The following is an 18047-nucleotide window of genomic DNA, read 5'->3' on the forward strand; positions in this document are numbered from 1 at the left end:
GAAGCTTCCCCAATCTCCCACATTCTGCAGGAAATTTGCTGGTGAACGCAGGCCAGGCAGCATCTCTAAGAAGAGGTACAGTCGACGTTTCGGGCTGAGACCCTTTGTCAGTCCTGATGAAGGGTCTCGACCCGAAACGTCGACTGTACCTCTTCCTAGAGATGCTGCCTGGCCTGCTGCGTTCACCAGCAAATTTGATGTGTGTTGCTTGAATTTCCAGCATCTGCAGAATTCCTCCTGTTTACATTCTGCAGGAGCTCACCACTGACCTAACTTGACATCTCGACTAACTCATTCTAAATAGTAACATTTTTAATGATTTACCTGACCTCACCCGTTCCCCTTCTCTACTCAGCCTCCTCCCATCAAAACCTCTTGTACCAAAACCTCAATGGGATTTGATGGACATTTATGAACAAGAATAAGATACAGGGTTATATAGAAACAAGGAAGGGGAAAATGGGCTTACTCCCTGGGAGCTGTCATTGATCTGATAAGCTGAATGTCCTCCTCTATCATTATAAATACAAGAAATAAAAACGCAGTGGGATTGCAGAGTTCAACCCACACCCCTTATTACCTAGAAGCATATCTGTACTTGATCTTGGAAACAGATTTGTATTTACATATCGGCAAAAATTAAGACGTTTATCTCCCGGGAGAGGGGAGAAGATGGCAGCGTGCGCGGCCACTTCTGTGATGATATCTGTTACCTGTCAAGCAGGAGACCGTGCACAATTCTGATTTGATGGAGACAGACGTGAGAGCACGGAGGGACATCCGGAAAACTTCTGAAATGCCCGCTTTGCTGCTGCTGCTACTGTGTGGTAACTGGAATCTCCGGAGCTGAAGGCCCTGAAATCCTCGGCTTTGCGTGTTTCAGCGGCTGGGGAGAGGTCGAAGGCCCTCGGCAGAAGATGGCGCTCGGGAGGCTGTATCGGAGAGGCTGGTCAGAGGCTCGAAGTTTTCGGACGGATGGACTCAGTGTCGGCTGTGGTCTCAGTGTCGGCTGTTTCCAAGGTATTGGCAAGTTGACGGTGCCTGGAGGTTTACGGCAGGGAGTTTCTCCCTTTTGCCGCCTGCTATCGGGGACTTGGGAGTCAATTGACTCGGGACTTTGAGACTTTTTCTTTTTACTGTGCCCATGGTCTGTTGTTCAACAAATTATGGTATTGCTTTGCACTGCTGTAACTATATGTTATAGTTATGTGGTTCTGTCAGTGTTCGTCTTTGGTCTGTCCTATTTTCTGTGATATCACTCCGGGGGAACATTGTATCATTTCTTAATGCATGTATGCATTTCTAAATGACAATAAAAGAGGACTGAATGTTCTCATAATTTAAAATATGCATTGTGGTCTCTAGAAGCCTGAAGTCCCACACCACCACACTCGACTATAGCTACTTCTCTTTCATCATCTGGTTCTCAAACTAGAGTTTGATCAGCCTGATTACTTTGCACCAAAATGAACTTTTATAAGAAAAAAAACAGATTTAAAAAAGTTGTGTACATGTTTAACTTGTTTTTCTTATGAATGCTGCTTATCTAATGTTGTCACAAATGTTTTTCGTTGCACGTGTGCATACATGTACTTGTGAATATGACTATAAACTTGACTTTGAAGAAAGTTTTACACCTTAGAAAGTTATCACTGGCTTAAGAGGATACAAAAAAAATGACAGATGGAATCCATTCCAGAGAAATGCAAGGTAATATGCTTGGGTGGTAAAGATGGCAACAGAGTACAAAATAAATCATCATTCATTTGACACTAACAATAATATTTCACAATATGTTTCAATGAACATGTGAAAATAAAGCTAATCTTTAATGCTCATCAATTCTTGAAAGTACGGGACCAGAAGATAACGTAGTTAAAAAAGGGATTTGAGATATTGGCTGAATTCAGGAGTAGGTTTATGTTATAACTGTATAAAAGGAAGACAGGCTATAGTCAGAGTACTGCACACAGTTCTCACTACCACAGCACAAAACAAATATGACAGCACTGGAATGCAGAGGAGATCTGCAAGGATCCTGCCAGCCCTAGAAAATCATGGTTACCTGAAGAGGCCTTTTAGACTGGGGTTATTTTCTTTGGAATAAAGAAGATTGAAGGAACATTTAATTTAGGTAAAAATTGAACAAAGACTGCCAGCAAACATAAAAATGAATCCAAAAGCATCCAAAATGCTAATTTCCTACCGTGCTCTTCTCAATCCCAGTTCTGGTAAAATTTAACAGTGATGTGCCCTTGGACAGTGAGAGCCAGTAGACAGGGAGGAATGCTCAGGTTTACTGGGTACCACAGGTCCATCACGTGCGTAAAATATTAGTAGGCAGAGGCGTCACGAGGGTATGCAATGCTTATAGTACACAAATCTGTCATCCAAATACAGAAATGGTGCCTGGTATAGCTGGGCATGGGATCTGTATTTATAAACTCAGGATACAGTACTGGTGAACAAGGTTAATTTTTGACAACAGCTACCATTTCACATTGGGCTACAAGTTTCATTGAATTATCTTCTCAAGTCAGGAATACGCATCTGAGCCTAATGCATTTCCCAACAAAAGGACAGTGGTTTTGGAGGATGAACAGGCTGGAAATGTGTCCAGCTTCCGAACTTGGGAGGGATTAAAGCTGAGGATCAGAGTGGCAGACGAAAGCAGCTAGCTTTTGAAAAAGCACTCAGTGATCTGAACTTTACTTAAAAGTGTATATCTGTATGTAATTGTAAATACTTTTGAGGGCAGCAATGTTTTAAAACAAAATAGGCAGGAACAGGTATTTAGATGATTATGTGTAGCATTCCATTTTCTCTTTCATTTAAGATTATTTGCTCCAACTCACACCATTTCAGAACATTGATTAGTCCATTGAGACTGTGCTGCTCCCATGACACTGTGAGAATTTCGTGGTGAAGACAGAAGCACTACCCATTGTAAGCCTATCCACAACATCTTATAGTGGCAACAATTCCAGCAACCTAACCTCATTCATCAACAGATTTAGGGACTAGAACAAAAAGAGAGAGGAAAGATGTAACAATCAAAGAGCTCAGGGCGAGGGCATTGGGCAGAGGATAATGCGGTTGACTAGGTAATGGATGGGGGCATTCGAGTGGACTGCATAAGAGGCAGAGGGCACAGGGACAGATGAGATTTGGGACAGGAGTTGTTGGGGTCCATGGGCTGAGGGGCAGGGTGTGTAGGGGTCAACAAGGGATTGTAGGGGTGGTTGGGTTGAGGGATGGGGTGCTGGAGCAGAGAAAGGGAAGGGGATAAGGTTTTGGGCTCCATGGGACAAGGGACAGAGGTTACTGGGGTCAACAGGTGAGTGACAGATTGAGAGGTCAACAGGTGAGGGGTAGATGAGTTGTTGGACGCCAAAGGCATAGGAATTAGATGCTCGACAGAGAGAGGGATGAGGTGTATTGGAGCTCACAGGGTGAGGAACAGGATCACAGAAGCAGATATTATGATGAATGGAGGTGTGGGAGTTCACGGGGAGTGGACAAAGTTCTGGGGATAAAAGAAGAGCAGTAGGGCGAGAGGTGAGTGTAGGGGGATGGCAGTCTGTGTGCAGCACTCAGATTCGGTAGGGGACAAGGGTGGGAGGTGTACATTGGGAGACAGGGATGGTGGTCAAGGACCTCAGGTGGTGGGGCCAGGTTAATGTGCGCAGTGGGTGTGCAGAGTGGTGGAATAGGAGTGATTTGTACGGGGGTGGGGAAGAGAGGGTGGCAAGGTTGGGGTGATGACGGGTCAAGAGTGATGAGCGCGGTGGTCAGGGACTAGAGGAGAGAGGTGGTGGGTACGGAGGTCAGGCACGGTGAGGGGATGCAGATGGAAGGAAGATCAGTAACGGGTGGGGGTCGGGGTCAGAGGCTGACCCGGGAGTGTTTGAGGGAGGAGCGGGAATCCGTCTATTCTTACCCATTTGGCCAGAGCCTCTTTAATGGTCGTCGCTTTCGCCTGGAAAAGAAGAGTACATACGGCATTACCGAAGAGTGAGCCGGCGGACACAACAGGCGCGGAGGGCGAAATCGCAGTCACTCACCATCCTCCGGCTCCGCTGCCGTTGCTAGGCACACCGATGCCCCGCGCATGCGCGGCTCATGGGGGCGGGGCCAAGCCCCTTAAAGGGCTCCGCAAGCCCGATGTCGGCTGGGGGGTGGTTTTGGGCCTATTCGAACCAGTAATAGTAACGACGGATCCCTACTAACAGATCCAGATAAAGCATGTGAGAGGTGGATTCAGTATATAGAGCAGCTGTTTGAAGATAATAGAGGGGAACTCCCAGACATTAAACACCCTAATTCTGGCCCAACTATTACCAGAGAAGAAATAACTAAAGCAATGAAAAGCATGAAACACGGTAAAGCCACTGGACCTGATGAAATTTCAGTGGAAATGATAAAAGCCCTAGAAGATCTGGGCATAGATATTCTTTTTGAACTGTTTAATGGTATATATGAGTCTGGTGTATTGCCTGACGATCTCTTGAAATCAGTATTTATAACTCTGCCGAAAATTCCTGAACTGCGAAAATTATAGAACAATCAGTCTTATGAGTTACAAAATAAAGATTTTGTTGAGAATTGTTCTGAGTCAAATTAAAAACAAGCTGAGATCAGAAACTTCTAAACTGCAATATGGGTTTATTGAGGATAGAGGAACTAGGAATGCAATTTTCATACTACGAATGCTTTCAGAAAGGGTAATTGAATATCAAAATAATGTCTTTTTAGGTTTTATTGATTTCACTAAAACATTCGACAAAGTGCAACATGAAAAAGTATTTCACATTCTCGCTAAACTAAACATTGAACGAAGGGACCAACAACTGCTTCAAAATTTATATTGGAACCAAATGGCGGCAGTTTTTTTTTAAGCATGTCGTACCAGACATTCAGCCATTCTTATCTGGCACGTGGTGTCAGGATTAACCGAGTCACGTTATGAACGTTCCTAACTTGTCCCTTGTATTTTTTACGAGGCTGAGTGGCTAGCTTGACACTCAACCCAGCTGCGTTTCCACGGATGTTGCCTGACCTGCTGAGTTCTTCCAGCATGCTGTGAGTGTTGCTTTGACTGTACATTGTATCTGACTGTACACATGTACAATTACGTATACAATCTTAGTGCTTGGGCAATATTCTCCCACATTTCCCTTCCTTATTGCTTGTACATTGCAATTGAGTCGCAACGTAAAGATTTTTACTGCCTTGGATGTAAGAAATAAATAAATACAAATACAATGCAAGTATTCGGACTTATTGCCTCTTAGGAACACAGAATGTCAAATTCACCACCAGAGGCCATTTCATACCTGTTTGGACACTGATAATGCCATTGCTTCTATTGATACCTGGTACAACAATATAAACAATGTTTCATCCACTGATACTTAAAACCCATCAAATTCTGATTCTGTACCATTGTAATGAGAAAGATCATAAATAAATGATTGTGTTAATAGGCCTTCATCATTACAATACTGTGGCAGTGTGGTTACTGTATCAAGTAATTTTGTGTACTTTCTGACGTGAATTAAATTGACCTATAGACGTAAGTAAAAATCAGAATATGTTGGTAACCCAACAATGGCCGATTATGACCAGACAGTCGTTGAGTTCAAGGACTTCACTAGACCATAAAATGATTTGTCATAGGAGCAGAGTTAGGCCACTCAGCCCATCGAGTCTGCTCTGCCATTCCATCCTGTCTGATTTATTATAGTTCTCAACTCCTGCCTTCTCTGATGCCCAGATTAATCAAGAACCCATCAAACTCCTCTTTAAATATACTCAGTGACTTGGGCTCCACAGCTGTCTGTGGCAATGAATCCTACAGATTCACTACCCTCTGGCTAAAGAAATTCCTCCTCATCTCTATTCTAAATGGACATCCCTCTATTCAGAAGCTTACCCTCTGGTCCTAGACTCACTCACTGTGGAAGCAAGCTCTCCACATCCACTCTATCTAGGCTTTTCAATATTCAAAAGGTTTCAATGAGATCCCTCCTCATTCTTTTAAACTACAGTGAATACTGGCCCAGTGCTCCTCATTTGTTAACCCTTTTATTCCTGAAGCAGTCCTAGATCTTCCCCTGAACACTTGCCAATGCCAGCATATCTTTTCTCAGATAAGGAGCCCAAAACTCTTCACAATACTCCAAGTGCGGACTGACCAATACCTTATAAAGCCTCAGCATCACATCCTTGGTCTTATGTTCCAGTCCTCTTGAAATGGATGCTGCCCTGGCATTTACCTCTTTACCACCGATTCAATCTGCAAGTTAACCTTTAAGGATTCCTGCACAAGGACTCCCAAATCCCTTTCCACTTCTGATTTTTGAATTTTCTCCCCATTTAAAAAAATAGTCTATACCGTTATTCCTTCTACCACAGTGTATGACCATACACTTCCCTAAACTATATTCCATTTGCCATTTCCATGTGCATCCTTGGACATTAAGCTCCCAGCTATAATCTTCTTTCAGCCATGAATCACTGATGCCCACAATGTCATGCTTGCCAATCTGTAACTGCGCTACAAGTTCCATATACTGCGTGTATACAACACCGTCAGTCCTGTATTCTTCACCCTTTTTGATTTTATCTGCCTCTTACATTGCAACTCATCCTGTTGACAATTTTGTTCTATCATCAACCTCTCCTTGCTAGCAGTCACTACATGTTGCCTTTGTTTGTAACCCAGCTACCTCCTCCTCAGTACTGTCATAGCTCAGTAATAAAGCAATCTCTGCTTGTAAGTTTTGCATAAAAATGTGCACCACACTTTTTTCCCTTAAAAAGGTCATCTATAGCCCAAAGGGAGGCAAATTTTAATTTTACTCATTGAAAATTGATGATTTTTGAAAAATCTATTTAGAACGTACTAAAAGTGGACCTCATCTAAGTACTTTTGATTGAAGTAATCCACAAAAGAAAATGACTGTTCTGTGGGAAACTAGTAACAATTCAAACCAGCTGGACAAATTATCTGAGAGATGAAAAAACAGGTTTGGCAAAGTATCAAAGAAATACCTTTGATATTATCATAGAGGCTGTTTACGATGATCAACCAATGATATTTTTGGTTGCTCCTGATGGAATGGAAAATTATTTCCTTATTAATCCACTTTCAGCTAAAGTTCGAAGACAAAACATGAATGGTGTGATTGTTGCATCTTAAGGCATTACTTCAAAGCTGTTGTTCAGGGGAAATACTGCATATTTGGGATTTAAACTCTGTTTAAATTTGTCAAGTGTGGAGACTCTAAGTGTAACATTGATCAAGGGACTGCAATGGAAGAAGTTCTAATAGATCATAAAAAACTTATCATCAAGGTGAATGCACGGTGGCTCCCAAAGCAGCCACTGAAACATTAGATCAAACATTGTCAGATCATAAACACAATAATAAATTAATGGTCAATGTTTCTTCTGTGCTAGCCAGAGATTTCAATGAAAGACTACCAGCAATTCTACAGAATACCAAAGCAGATGAATAAAAAGCCTGTATTAATGTGTCATATATTTATGGAAACATTAGAAGTTAAAAAACATGAAAAAAATCAAGTGCATTTTATCGATACTCCATTTGCAAGAGAGTTTACTTTGAATTTACTCAGATTAAGAAATGGATAAATCAAACGTTAAGATTAAACAGGAACGATTTCAATATAAAACTTGGGACAAGTTATTACATCACATCATGATATGATGCAAGTTGTTTTTGCAAATATCTCTCAACACTGTTTGAATTATTAATGGTTCAAGTCCAAGTTTATTGTCATAGGCAATGAAAATTAGCTTTTTGTAGCAATAGCAGCATAATACACTACAGAAATGACAAACCTAAGTTAACATGAACTTAAATTAGCATGAATTATACATGGAATACTACAAAAAAACAGAATAGCATTAGGGAATTTGAGAGAGAGAAAGCAAAATATAATGCGATATAATGTTAGGGTTTCTGAGGTTGATTAAGAAACCTCATGGTTGTTGGAGCTTGAGGTATGAGTCTTCAGGCTATTCTACCGCCTGCCTGATGGCAACATTGAGAAGAGGGCATGGCCCGGGTGTTGTGGTCCCTCATGATGGGTGTCATCTATGGGGCATCAGCATAGATAGGGAGAGCTGTATCTGTGATGGAACTGGATTGCACAAATGGGCTCTAGGTGAGGTCCATGACTCTCTGTAGCCTCTTGCATTCTTGTGAATTGGAGATTCCGTACCATACTATGATGCAGTCAGTCAGAATGCTTTCCATTGCACATCCATAGACGTTTGTCAGTGTCTTCGATAACATGCCAAATCTCCTTAAGGAAGCAGAGACATTGGCGTGTCTTCTTCATGGTTATATCTATGTGCATGAAAGAGCAATTTTAAAACAATGCAAAGAATAAAGACACCTTGCGGCTTTCCAGACAACCCGTACAACATATCTATTGATAATGTGATAGGCATGAAAGAAATTGGACCTTTTTTGACTTCATTCTCCCCTTTCTTGATCTCTGTCCGCCTCCACCTCAGGAGGAAAACTATCCACTGATATTTACTGACAAACCTCTGACTGTCACAGTTACCTAGGCTGCACCTCTTCCCATTCTGCCTCTTGTAAGGACAGCATTCTTTTTATGCACTTTTTCCATCTCCATCATATTTATTCTTGGCCTTTCATTCCATGACATAAGAAATGTCCTCTTTTTTCAGGAAACAAGCCCCGGCCCCAAACTCTGGTTGATGGAGCTCTCACCCATATATCCTACATTTCACGCACTGCTGATCTCACCCTTTCCACCTCACTCCCTTCCATCCAGTTTCTACCTCCTGCCTTCTGGTTCCCAATCTACCCAAAACCCACACACTGCTCGCCCTGAGCCCTCTCCCCCACTGTTCTCCTGTCCTACTCACTTTCCTTATTTGGTTCCATGCTCCACCTTCCTCTGCTACCAGCTTCCTTCATCCATTTGTAGCCTCCAACTATCATCTTCCAGACTCTGTCGCTTTTCCCACTCCCCCTTCCTCCGTCTGCCTATTCCCCCTCCTCCCTGGATCCAGGTATCACCAGTTCTTATTACACTCCTCCCTCTCCTCACCTTTTATATTGGCTAAAACTTCCTCTATCTTTCACCCTGTGAAGGCCCTCAACCTGAAACGTTGCCTCCTCTTTTTCCCTATATAGTTGTTGCCTGGCCTGCTGAGTGCTTGTAGCATTTGGTCTGTTGCTTCAGACTCAGTTTTGCTTTGAGCATTAACACAGCACAAGGGCAAATTGTTGACTTGAAACCCATTAATTCTCAAATGGTTAAGTTTTTTTTTCGGTTGTTTCAGAGTTGAAACATATACTGTACATCTTTACTCTGGATTCAAAAGAAAGAAATAAAGTATTCTAAAGCACTTCAACATTGAAATCAGTAAACATTATGTATAAAAGTACATGCATATGTGGGGAGAACTGCATTAAAACTGGTTGGTAAGTTGATGGAGAAGATCCTGAGAGGCAGGATTTATGAATATTTGGAGAGGTATAATATGATTAGGAGTAGTCAGCATGGTTTTGTCAAGGGCAGGTCGTGCCTTACGAGCCTGATTGAATTTTTTTGAGGATGTGGCTAAACGCATTGATGAAGAAAGAGCAGTAGATGTAGTGTATATGGATTTCAGCAAGGCATTTGATAAGATACCCCATGCAAAGCCTATTGAGAAAGTAAGGAGGCATGGGATCCAAGGGGACATTGCTTTGTGGATCCAGAACTGGCTTGCCCACAGAAGACAAAGAGTGGATGTAGATGGGTCATATTCTGCACGGAGGTCGGTGACCAGTGGAGTGCCTCAGGGATCTGTTCTGGGACACCTACTCTTCGTGATTTTTATAAATGACCTGGATGAGGAAGTGGAGGGATGGGTTAGTAAGTTTGCTGATGACACAAAGGTTGAGGGCATTGTAAATAGTGTGGAGGGCTGTCAGAGGTCACAGTGGGACATTGATAGGATGCAAAACTGGGCTGAGAAGTGGCAAATGGAGTTCAACCCAGATAAGTGTGAGGTGGTTCATTTTGGTAGGTTAAATATGATGGCAGAATATAGTATTAATGGTAAGGCTCTTGGCAATGTGGAGGATCAGAGGGATCTTGGGGTCTGAGTCCATAGGACGCTCAAAGCAGCTGCGCAGGTTGACTGAGTGGTTAAGAAAGCGTACAGTGTATTGGCCTTCATCAATCGTAGAATTGAATTTAGGAGCCAAGAGGTAATGTTACAGCTATATAGGACCCTGGTCAGACCCCACTTGGAGTAGAGTGCTCAGTTCTGGTCGCCTCACTACAGGAAGGATGTGGAAACCATAGAAAGGGTGCAGAGGAAGTTTACAAGTATGTTGACTGGATTGGGGAGCACACCTTATGAAAACAGGTTGAGTGAACTTGGCCTTTTCTCCTTGGAGTGAAGGAGGATGAGAGGTGACCTGATAGAGGTGTATAAATTGATGAGAGGCGTTGATCCTGTGGATAGTCAGAGGCTTTTTCCCAGGGTTGAAATGGCTGCCACAAGAGGGCACAGATTTAAGGTGCTTGGGAGTAGGTACAGAGGAGATGTCAGGGGTAAGTTTTTTTGCACAGAGAGTGGTGAGTGCGTGGAATGGGCTGCCGGCCATGGTGGTGGAGGCGGATATGATAGGGTCTTTTAAGAGACTTTTGGATAGGTACACTGAGCTTAGAAAAATAGAGGGCTATGGGTAACCCTAGTAATTTCTAAAGTAGGGACATGTTCGGCACAATTTTGTGGGCCGAAGGGCCTGTATTGTGCTGTAGGTTTTCTATGTTTCTATGTAAAAGTATTTTTATGCATTTTTGTTTTCAGTGTGTATGTTTTTATTGGTAGCTTTAATTAATCTACATAATTTTAACACCCTAAATATTTCATGGAAGAATTGTATAGTTAAGTTACTTTTTATTTAATTTACACGCAGCTTCCTGGAAATAAATGCAAACATCATGATTGCCTGTATAATAACCCAAGTAATGCTGGGTATAGTAGTTATTTCTTTAATAAAATGGTCATTAGGCTTGGTTATTGGATGTAATTTTGCCACTCTTAGCCACTTCAGGACAGCTGGAATTTAATCTACTCATCAGGAGAACAGCAATAACTCTGCCATGATTATCCTCAATGCTGATGCCCCACAAGACTGCATCCTCAGCTCCTTACTTTATTGCTTGTACACTCACATCTGCATAGCCAGATTCTCGGACACCCTCTATAAATTTGCAAATAGTGAGTCAGATCTCAAGCAACAATGAGTCAGAGTACAGGAAGAAGATCGAGAACTGAGTGACATGGTGTAATGACAACAATCTTCCCCTCAGTGTCAGCAAGATAAAAAAGCGACTCGAAGTGGGGTAGAGTACACATCCTTGTCTGTATCAGGTGGTACAGAGGTGTATGTAGTTGGGAGCTTCAAGTTCCTAGGTGTAAATATCAGAAGTAATTTGTCCTTGTCCAACCACGTGGATGCTATGCGTCAACTGTCTCTATTTCTGCTGAAGGCTAAGGAAGTTCAGCAGGTCCCAAATGACCCTTACAGGTTCTTACACATGTACCAAAAGCATCCTATCCAGAGCAACTGCTGTGCCCAAGACTGCAAGACATTGCAGAAAATTATGAACACAGCCCAGTCTATCACAAGGACCAGCCTCCCCTACATTGAGAGCAAGAGACTGCAGATGCTAAAGTCTGCAGCAATACACAAGAAGCTGGAAGAACACAAAGGGTTCACCTTTGAGGCAGCATCTATGGAAGGGAAATGGACAGTTGTCCATTCATCTTTGGGTCATCACTTCATCTGGTCTGAAAGATTGAGGGGAGATAGCGCAGGTGGCATGGTAGTGTAGTGGTTAGCACAACGCTTTAGAGTACAGGCGACCCGGGTTCAATTCCAGTCACTGCCTTTAAGGGGTCTGTATGTTCTCCCCACGACCATGTGGGTTTCTTCCAGGTGTTCTGTTTCCTCCCACAGAACAAAGACCTACTGTATGGTAAGGTAACTTTTTTAAAAACAAAAACCTCCCCAAAAAAAACAATCCGAATGTTGAAAGGCCCGAACAGGTTAGATAATGGCAAAGTTACTTCCCATGGTAGGGGAGTCTAGGACAAGAGGTCACAATTTCAGGATTGAAGGACATCCATTTAGAACAGCAGTGCAGAGAAATTACTTTAGTCAGAGGGTGGTAAATCTGTGGAATTTGTTGCCATGAGTGGCTGTGGAGGCCAAGTCATTGGGTGTATTTAAGGCTGAGATAGATACGTTCTTGATTAGCCAGGGCATCAAAGGGTATGGGGTGAAAGCAGGGAAGTGGGGATGACTGGAAGAATTGGATCAGCCCATGATTGAATGGTGGAGCAGACTCGATGGGCTGAATGGCCTGCTTCTGCTCCTATATCTTATGAAGAGGTGAGGAGAAGGGACCCACAAAATGCCTGACCTACTGTATGGATATCAATACATAAAAGGAAGCTTAGAAGTTTCCAACATTCTGTACGTACATATATTCATTCATGTGAACTAGTTGCCATTCTGCATGTTTAATAATATTTCATTTTTTTATCAATCTTATGTGTTTTTAATGTAATTCATTACAAAACTTTAGAGGCAATGTTTACCAAAGCAACCAACATAATTAAAGACCCCCACCCACTCTGGAATTTCTTTCTTCTCCACCCCACCCCCCCTTCCCGTCAGAGAGAAAATACAAAATCCTGAAAGCATGTATCACTAGACGCAAGGACAGTTTCTCTTCTGTTGTTATAATACTATTGTATTTTAAACTTGTGCGATAAGATGGATTGTTGACCTCACAATCTACCTCGTTGTGGCCTTGCACCTTATTGTCTGTCTGCACTGCACTTTCTCTGTAACTGTTGTGACGAGAATACACATAAAATTAAGATGTTTGCTGGCCTGGGTTAGCATCAGTGGCATCAGCAGTTGGTCTGCCACCTGTCCTCAGGGGGAAGGAGAGATAGGGAACAATGAAGCAGCATGTGGAGATGTTAATGAAGGAGCCATCAGTCTGGGTATTGCCAAGATCGGCTCCCCCTTTGAACCCTGAACTGTTTGAAGTGATGGACAGGCGATCTGAAGATGTGTAATGAAGGGACGGGAGAGAGAGCTGTCTGGAGCGGCTCCCCCTTTGAACCCTGAACTGTTTGAAGTGATGGACTGGCGATACCCCAGCAGGGGGATAAATAGGGACAGGTTCGCTAAGGCAGGACACACACGACACCCGAGGTAACGAGACCCTGGAAGCGGTGCGCCTCTCACGAGTCGGTGGGACGTACCGGACCTTAAACGCACAGGGTGGAAAGGTACGATCAGCGGGAACCCGGTGTGTGTCCACCCTCGCTTGGGTGCCGGGTTCACTGCAGAGGATCGACCGCATCTGGAGGAGGGGTCACAGTCGGTGACCTCAGGTGATATCACCAAGGACCTGCCCAAAAGCTGCTTGTGAGCCATATCGCCGGTCTGTGAGTGGAAGCCGTGTCTGAATGATCAGTCGTTCCCGTTCTCTCTCTCTCTCTCCCCCCACGTTGTCCATCACCATGGCAACGATTACTGCGAACTGAACTACTAAATTGGACCGAACTTTGTGTCACTTTGAAATTGGTCATTTACCCCTAGACAACGATACAGCTTGATTGGTGCTGTTATCTTAATTCTGTGCACATGTGTGTTTATCATTGCTGAACTGTTGCATTTATTATCCTTTCGATTACTGTGTTGCTTGTTTCTTTAATAAAACTTTCTTAGTTCTAGTAATCCAGACTCCAACTGAGTGATCCATTTCTGTTGGTTTGGCAACCCAGTTACGGGGTATGTAACACTGTAACACTTTATTCTTCATTCTGTTATTGCTTTCCCTTGTACTGCCTCATTGTATTGATGTGACGAAATGATCTGTATGGATAGTGTGCAAAATAAAGTCTTTCATTGTACCTTGGTACATGTGATAATAATAACGCAATTCCAATTCCAAATTTTGTATGTTTCTGAATTGTAAACAAAAACTGTAAAAAACAAAACCAGTCCATTGCCTGGGATCAGCATGTAGTTATCTGCATGCAGTTCTTCTTAAATAAAGGAAAATATTACATATTCTCAACCCTTCTAGTACCTCATCTGTTGCAAAAATCTTCATTAGGGTCTCAGCTATCTTCCCTGCTTCCCATAGCACCAGGGGTAGATCTCATCCAGCCTCAGGATTTATCAGCCCTTATGTGTCTTATGAAATTTATCAGCTTTGACCATTACCAGAACAAAATGGCTCCAAACTCTTACCAACCCTCTTTTGTAAGGTTTCTGCTTTTCAACTGTTATTATATCTGCCAGCACCTCTCCCTAATTGACTCTCCCCAGCACCTCTTCCCAATTGACTCTCCCCAGCACCTCTTCCCAATTGACTCTCCCCAGCATCTCTTCCCAATTGACTCTCCCCAGCACCTCTCCCCTGCTACTGAAACCAATCTTCCCCTAATTTAGGACCTTAACCTGAGGACCAACTTCATCTCTTTCTTGAAGCTTACAGAACAATGGTCATTATGCTCAAACGCTTCCATCACCTTTCCCAGTTTGATTTCTGAAGAAAAAGTTAAGTACTGCCCTGTCTCTAGTGTAACGCTACATATTGCCTCAAAAATGATCTTGGATGCACTTAAAAATTTCCACCCCGTCTAAGCTCCTTGAACTAATGTGACCACACAATAGTGACAAAGTTCAAATCCCACACTGCTATAACCTTACTTCCCTAATACCTTTCTAAGATGATCTGTTCCTTGAATCACTGCTGATATTGGGAGGCTTACAGTGTAAATCCTGGCAAGTGATTCTTAAATTAACCATTATAGCTTCACTGGATGATCTCTCCAGAATATTCTCTTAATGTACTGCTGTAATGTTCTCCCTAATGAGCAGTGTGACCTCTTTTGCAAACTTCTATACCTTGCACTGTTCTACTGTGCACGGCTGCGGGGTAACTGCCTTTACGCACATAGCCTTTGATGCAGTGCAATTGGAATTTTCTTTTACATAATGTTAACGTTAATATAATTTTGAAATTAAGTTAGTATAATTATGGAATACCCTGTTATTTGTTACGTGTTAACGAATATAATTTATTGTAAATAATAAATGTACTACAACCTTTACTTTGGAACATTTTAGAGCTTCAGGGTACTTGCATTGTCAGTGTTTCAAGTTACTACACTACAATGTTACAAATTGTAACAATAAACACCAAATGGAAGTCAGTAGCTTATTGTTAATAAACCGCTGACCTGCTCTACTGTATTTCATTATACTCTTCAATTAATAAATAAAATCAAATGCATGTGATTTTTCAGTTTTCAGTCCAAGTATTCATAGTACGTATATTACAAAAAAAAATTTAAAATGCTGCACAGTTTTTAGACCATATAATAATTTACTGCTCAGAGAAATAGTTATTCTGGGTGACTGTAATAAAGATTAGAGGAGACATTGATACCCTGGGCCATGAACCACATAGGTAATAGCCTTCTGGTCACAGAAACACTTGGTAACCATTATCTGTTGCGCTGCCAATCAGCCAATTTGCCAGTCTCTCTCGAATCCCATGGACTCTCACCCTTTTTAACATGTCTGCTAAAAGCCTTGCTAAAATTCATGTAAGTAATATCAAATGCACCAAATCTGTAGATGCTCCTCACTAACTCCTCAAAAATTCAATCGTTTGTTAGACGTGACCTTTCCTGAACCAAACCTTGCTAAGTGTCCTTGATTAGATTTAAATGAATGTTTTTAACCCTCCTTAGAATATAGTCCCATACTTTATTTACCTTAGGTTAAGCTATATGTACAGTAACATTCTGTGCTTTTTTTGAGAATTGTGGGCATAGCTGGACATATCACGGAAACTAACCTTCCCTCCATGGACTCTGTCTACCTTCGTGCTTCGTGCTGTCTCGGGAAAGCACCCAACATAATCAATGATCCATCTCGGACATTCTGTCTTCTCCCACCTCCCATTAGGCAGAAGATACAAAAATCTATGTGGAAATACATTTGTAACCCTGAAGTCTTGATGAATTTATAACTTTTGTAAACCGTAATGTGACAAAATGGAACCTGTGTGATCCCAGTGTGCTTTGCTGGTTTGGATAGAGGCTTAGATGAAGTCTGTATGTGCTTAATTACAGGGGGTGTATTTATGATAAGGGATGTTTTGGCAACAGAGAAAAACAGGACACAGTTGTCATGGGGGGGGGGGGGGGTGGAAAGAAGCCACAAAAGACAAATGGGCTGATTAAAGAACAGATGTCAGGAACGAGAGATGGATCCAGGTAAGGAAGTTGATGAATCGCTGGTCTCTGTAAAAGTATAAAAATGGTTTGTTTTGAGTTGTAAGTTTGAGGCTACATTCAAAAATGTTTTAATGTATGGAGGTAGATCTTCCCTTGCAAGTAATAAAAACTCACTTATAATTTGATCCACCCTTAATTTGTTGTAGTTTTTACCGTATCTTAGAAGAGCTAGCTGAACAGTGCATTACACCTAAAAGCACAACCACCAGGCTCAAGGACAGTGTATAATCCCATTGTTATAAGGGTATTGAATGGTCCCCTTTTATGATAAGATGGACTCTTTAGCTCATAGTTTACCTTGTTAAGGCCTTAAACCTTATTACTACCTGAACTGCACTTTCTTTGTAACTGTAAAACTTTATTCTGCACTTTACTATTGTTTTCCATTGTATTATCCATTGGATGGTATCTGAGTAGCCAGGGCATCAAAGGTTATGGTGAGAAGGCGGGGGAGTGGGACTAAATTGGAGAATGGATCAGCTCATGATAAAATGGCGGAGCAGACTCAATGAGCCGAATGGCCTACTTCTGCTCCTTTGTCTTATGGTCTTATGGTCTATTACCTCAATGCACTCATGTAATGAAATGACCTTTGTGGATGGCATACAAAACAAAGTTTCTCACTGTACCTCAGAACATGTGATAGTAATAAACCCATTTGAGAATAGTAACCATAAGTTTTTGATTCTCACCCCAAGTCATTAAGTATTAAACCTAATCCTGATATATTCAAGAAAGGAATGAAAATACCTGTAAAAGTTAAAGGGAATCAAGTGATAAGGGGAGAAGGCAGAAATAAACTACTAAATTGGATGTAGATTTGGGAACTGCTTTGTGGAGCATCTTAGACCATAGAACATCAAACAGAAAAGTCCCTTCAACCACTACACTCTTTCTTCCAGTGCAAGCCTGGTCTGAATCCAAACAGCCAATTCATTGCAGACCCCATGCAGCTTAATCTTCTGGATTGGGCTCCCAATAGGGAGTTTGTCAAACGCATTACCAAAATCTATGTAGACAGCATCTGCTGCTCTCCTCTCATCAGTCTCCCTCGTCACTTTGTCAAAAAGACTCAATCATGTTGGTAAGACACAACATGGCCTGCACAAAGCTATGCTGGCTCTCCCTAAATAGGCCATAGGGTTTCCAAATGCTCATATATCCCATCCCCTCGAACTTTCTCCAGCAACTTCCCTACAACTGACCTGAAGCTGCATCACTGTCTGGTATGGAGGCAGGGGAGCTACTGCACAGGACCGAAAGAAGCTGCAGAGGGTTGTAAATTTGGTCGGCTCCATCTTGGGTACTAGCCTACAAAGTACCCCGGACATCTTCAGGGAGCGGTGTCTCAGAAAGGCAGCATCCATTATTAAGGACGTCCAGCACCCAGGGCATGTCCTTTTCTCACTGTTACCATCAGGTAGGAGGTACAGAAGCCTGAAGGCACACACTCAGCGATTTAGGAACAGCTTGTTCCCCTCTGCCATCCGATTCCTAAATGGACATTGAACCCATGAACACTACCTCACATTTTTAATATATATTATTTCTGGCTATTGGCATGATTTTTAGTCTATTCAATGTACATATACTGCAATTGATTTGCTTATTTATTATTATTATTTTATTTTCTCTTC

General features: G+C 42.1%; 1 protein-coding gene across 1 annotated transcript in view; it reads right to left on the reverse strand.

Moving 5' to 3' along the window:
• Positions 1 to 4105, reverse strand: part of dnal1 (dynein, axonemal, light chain 1) — a 101175-nt gene extending 97070 nt beyond the window's left edge. Inside the window, exons 1-2 of the mRNA XM_072275234.1 lie at positions 4065 to 4105; positions 3941 to 3979 (exon numbers count right to left, since the gene is read on the reverse strand). Coding sequence (XP_072131335.1) covers positions 3941 to 3979; positions 4065 to 4067 — 42 coding nt within the window. The 5' untranslated portion in view covers positions 4068 to 4105. The remainder of the gene's footprint in view (positions 1 to 3940; positions 3980 to 4064) is intronic.
• Between the last annotated feature and the right edge of the window lie 13942 nt (positions 4106 to 18047).

The sequence above is a fragment of the Mobula birostris genome, chromosome 1, assembly GCF_030028105.1.
Source record: "Mobula birostris isolate sMobBir1 chromosome 1, sMobBir1.hap1, whole genome shotgun sequence".
Classification (NCBI taxonomy): domain Eukaryota; kingdom Metazoa; phylum Chordata; class Chondrichthyes; order Myliobatiformes; family Myliobatidae; genus Mobula; species Mobula birostris.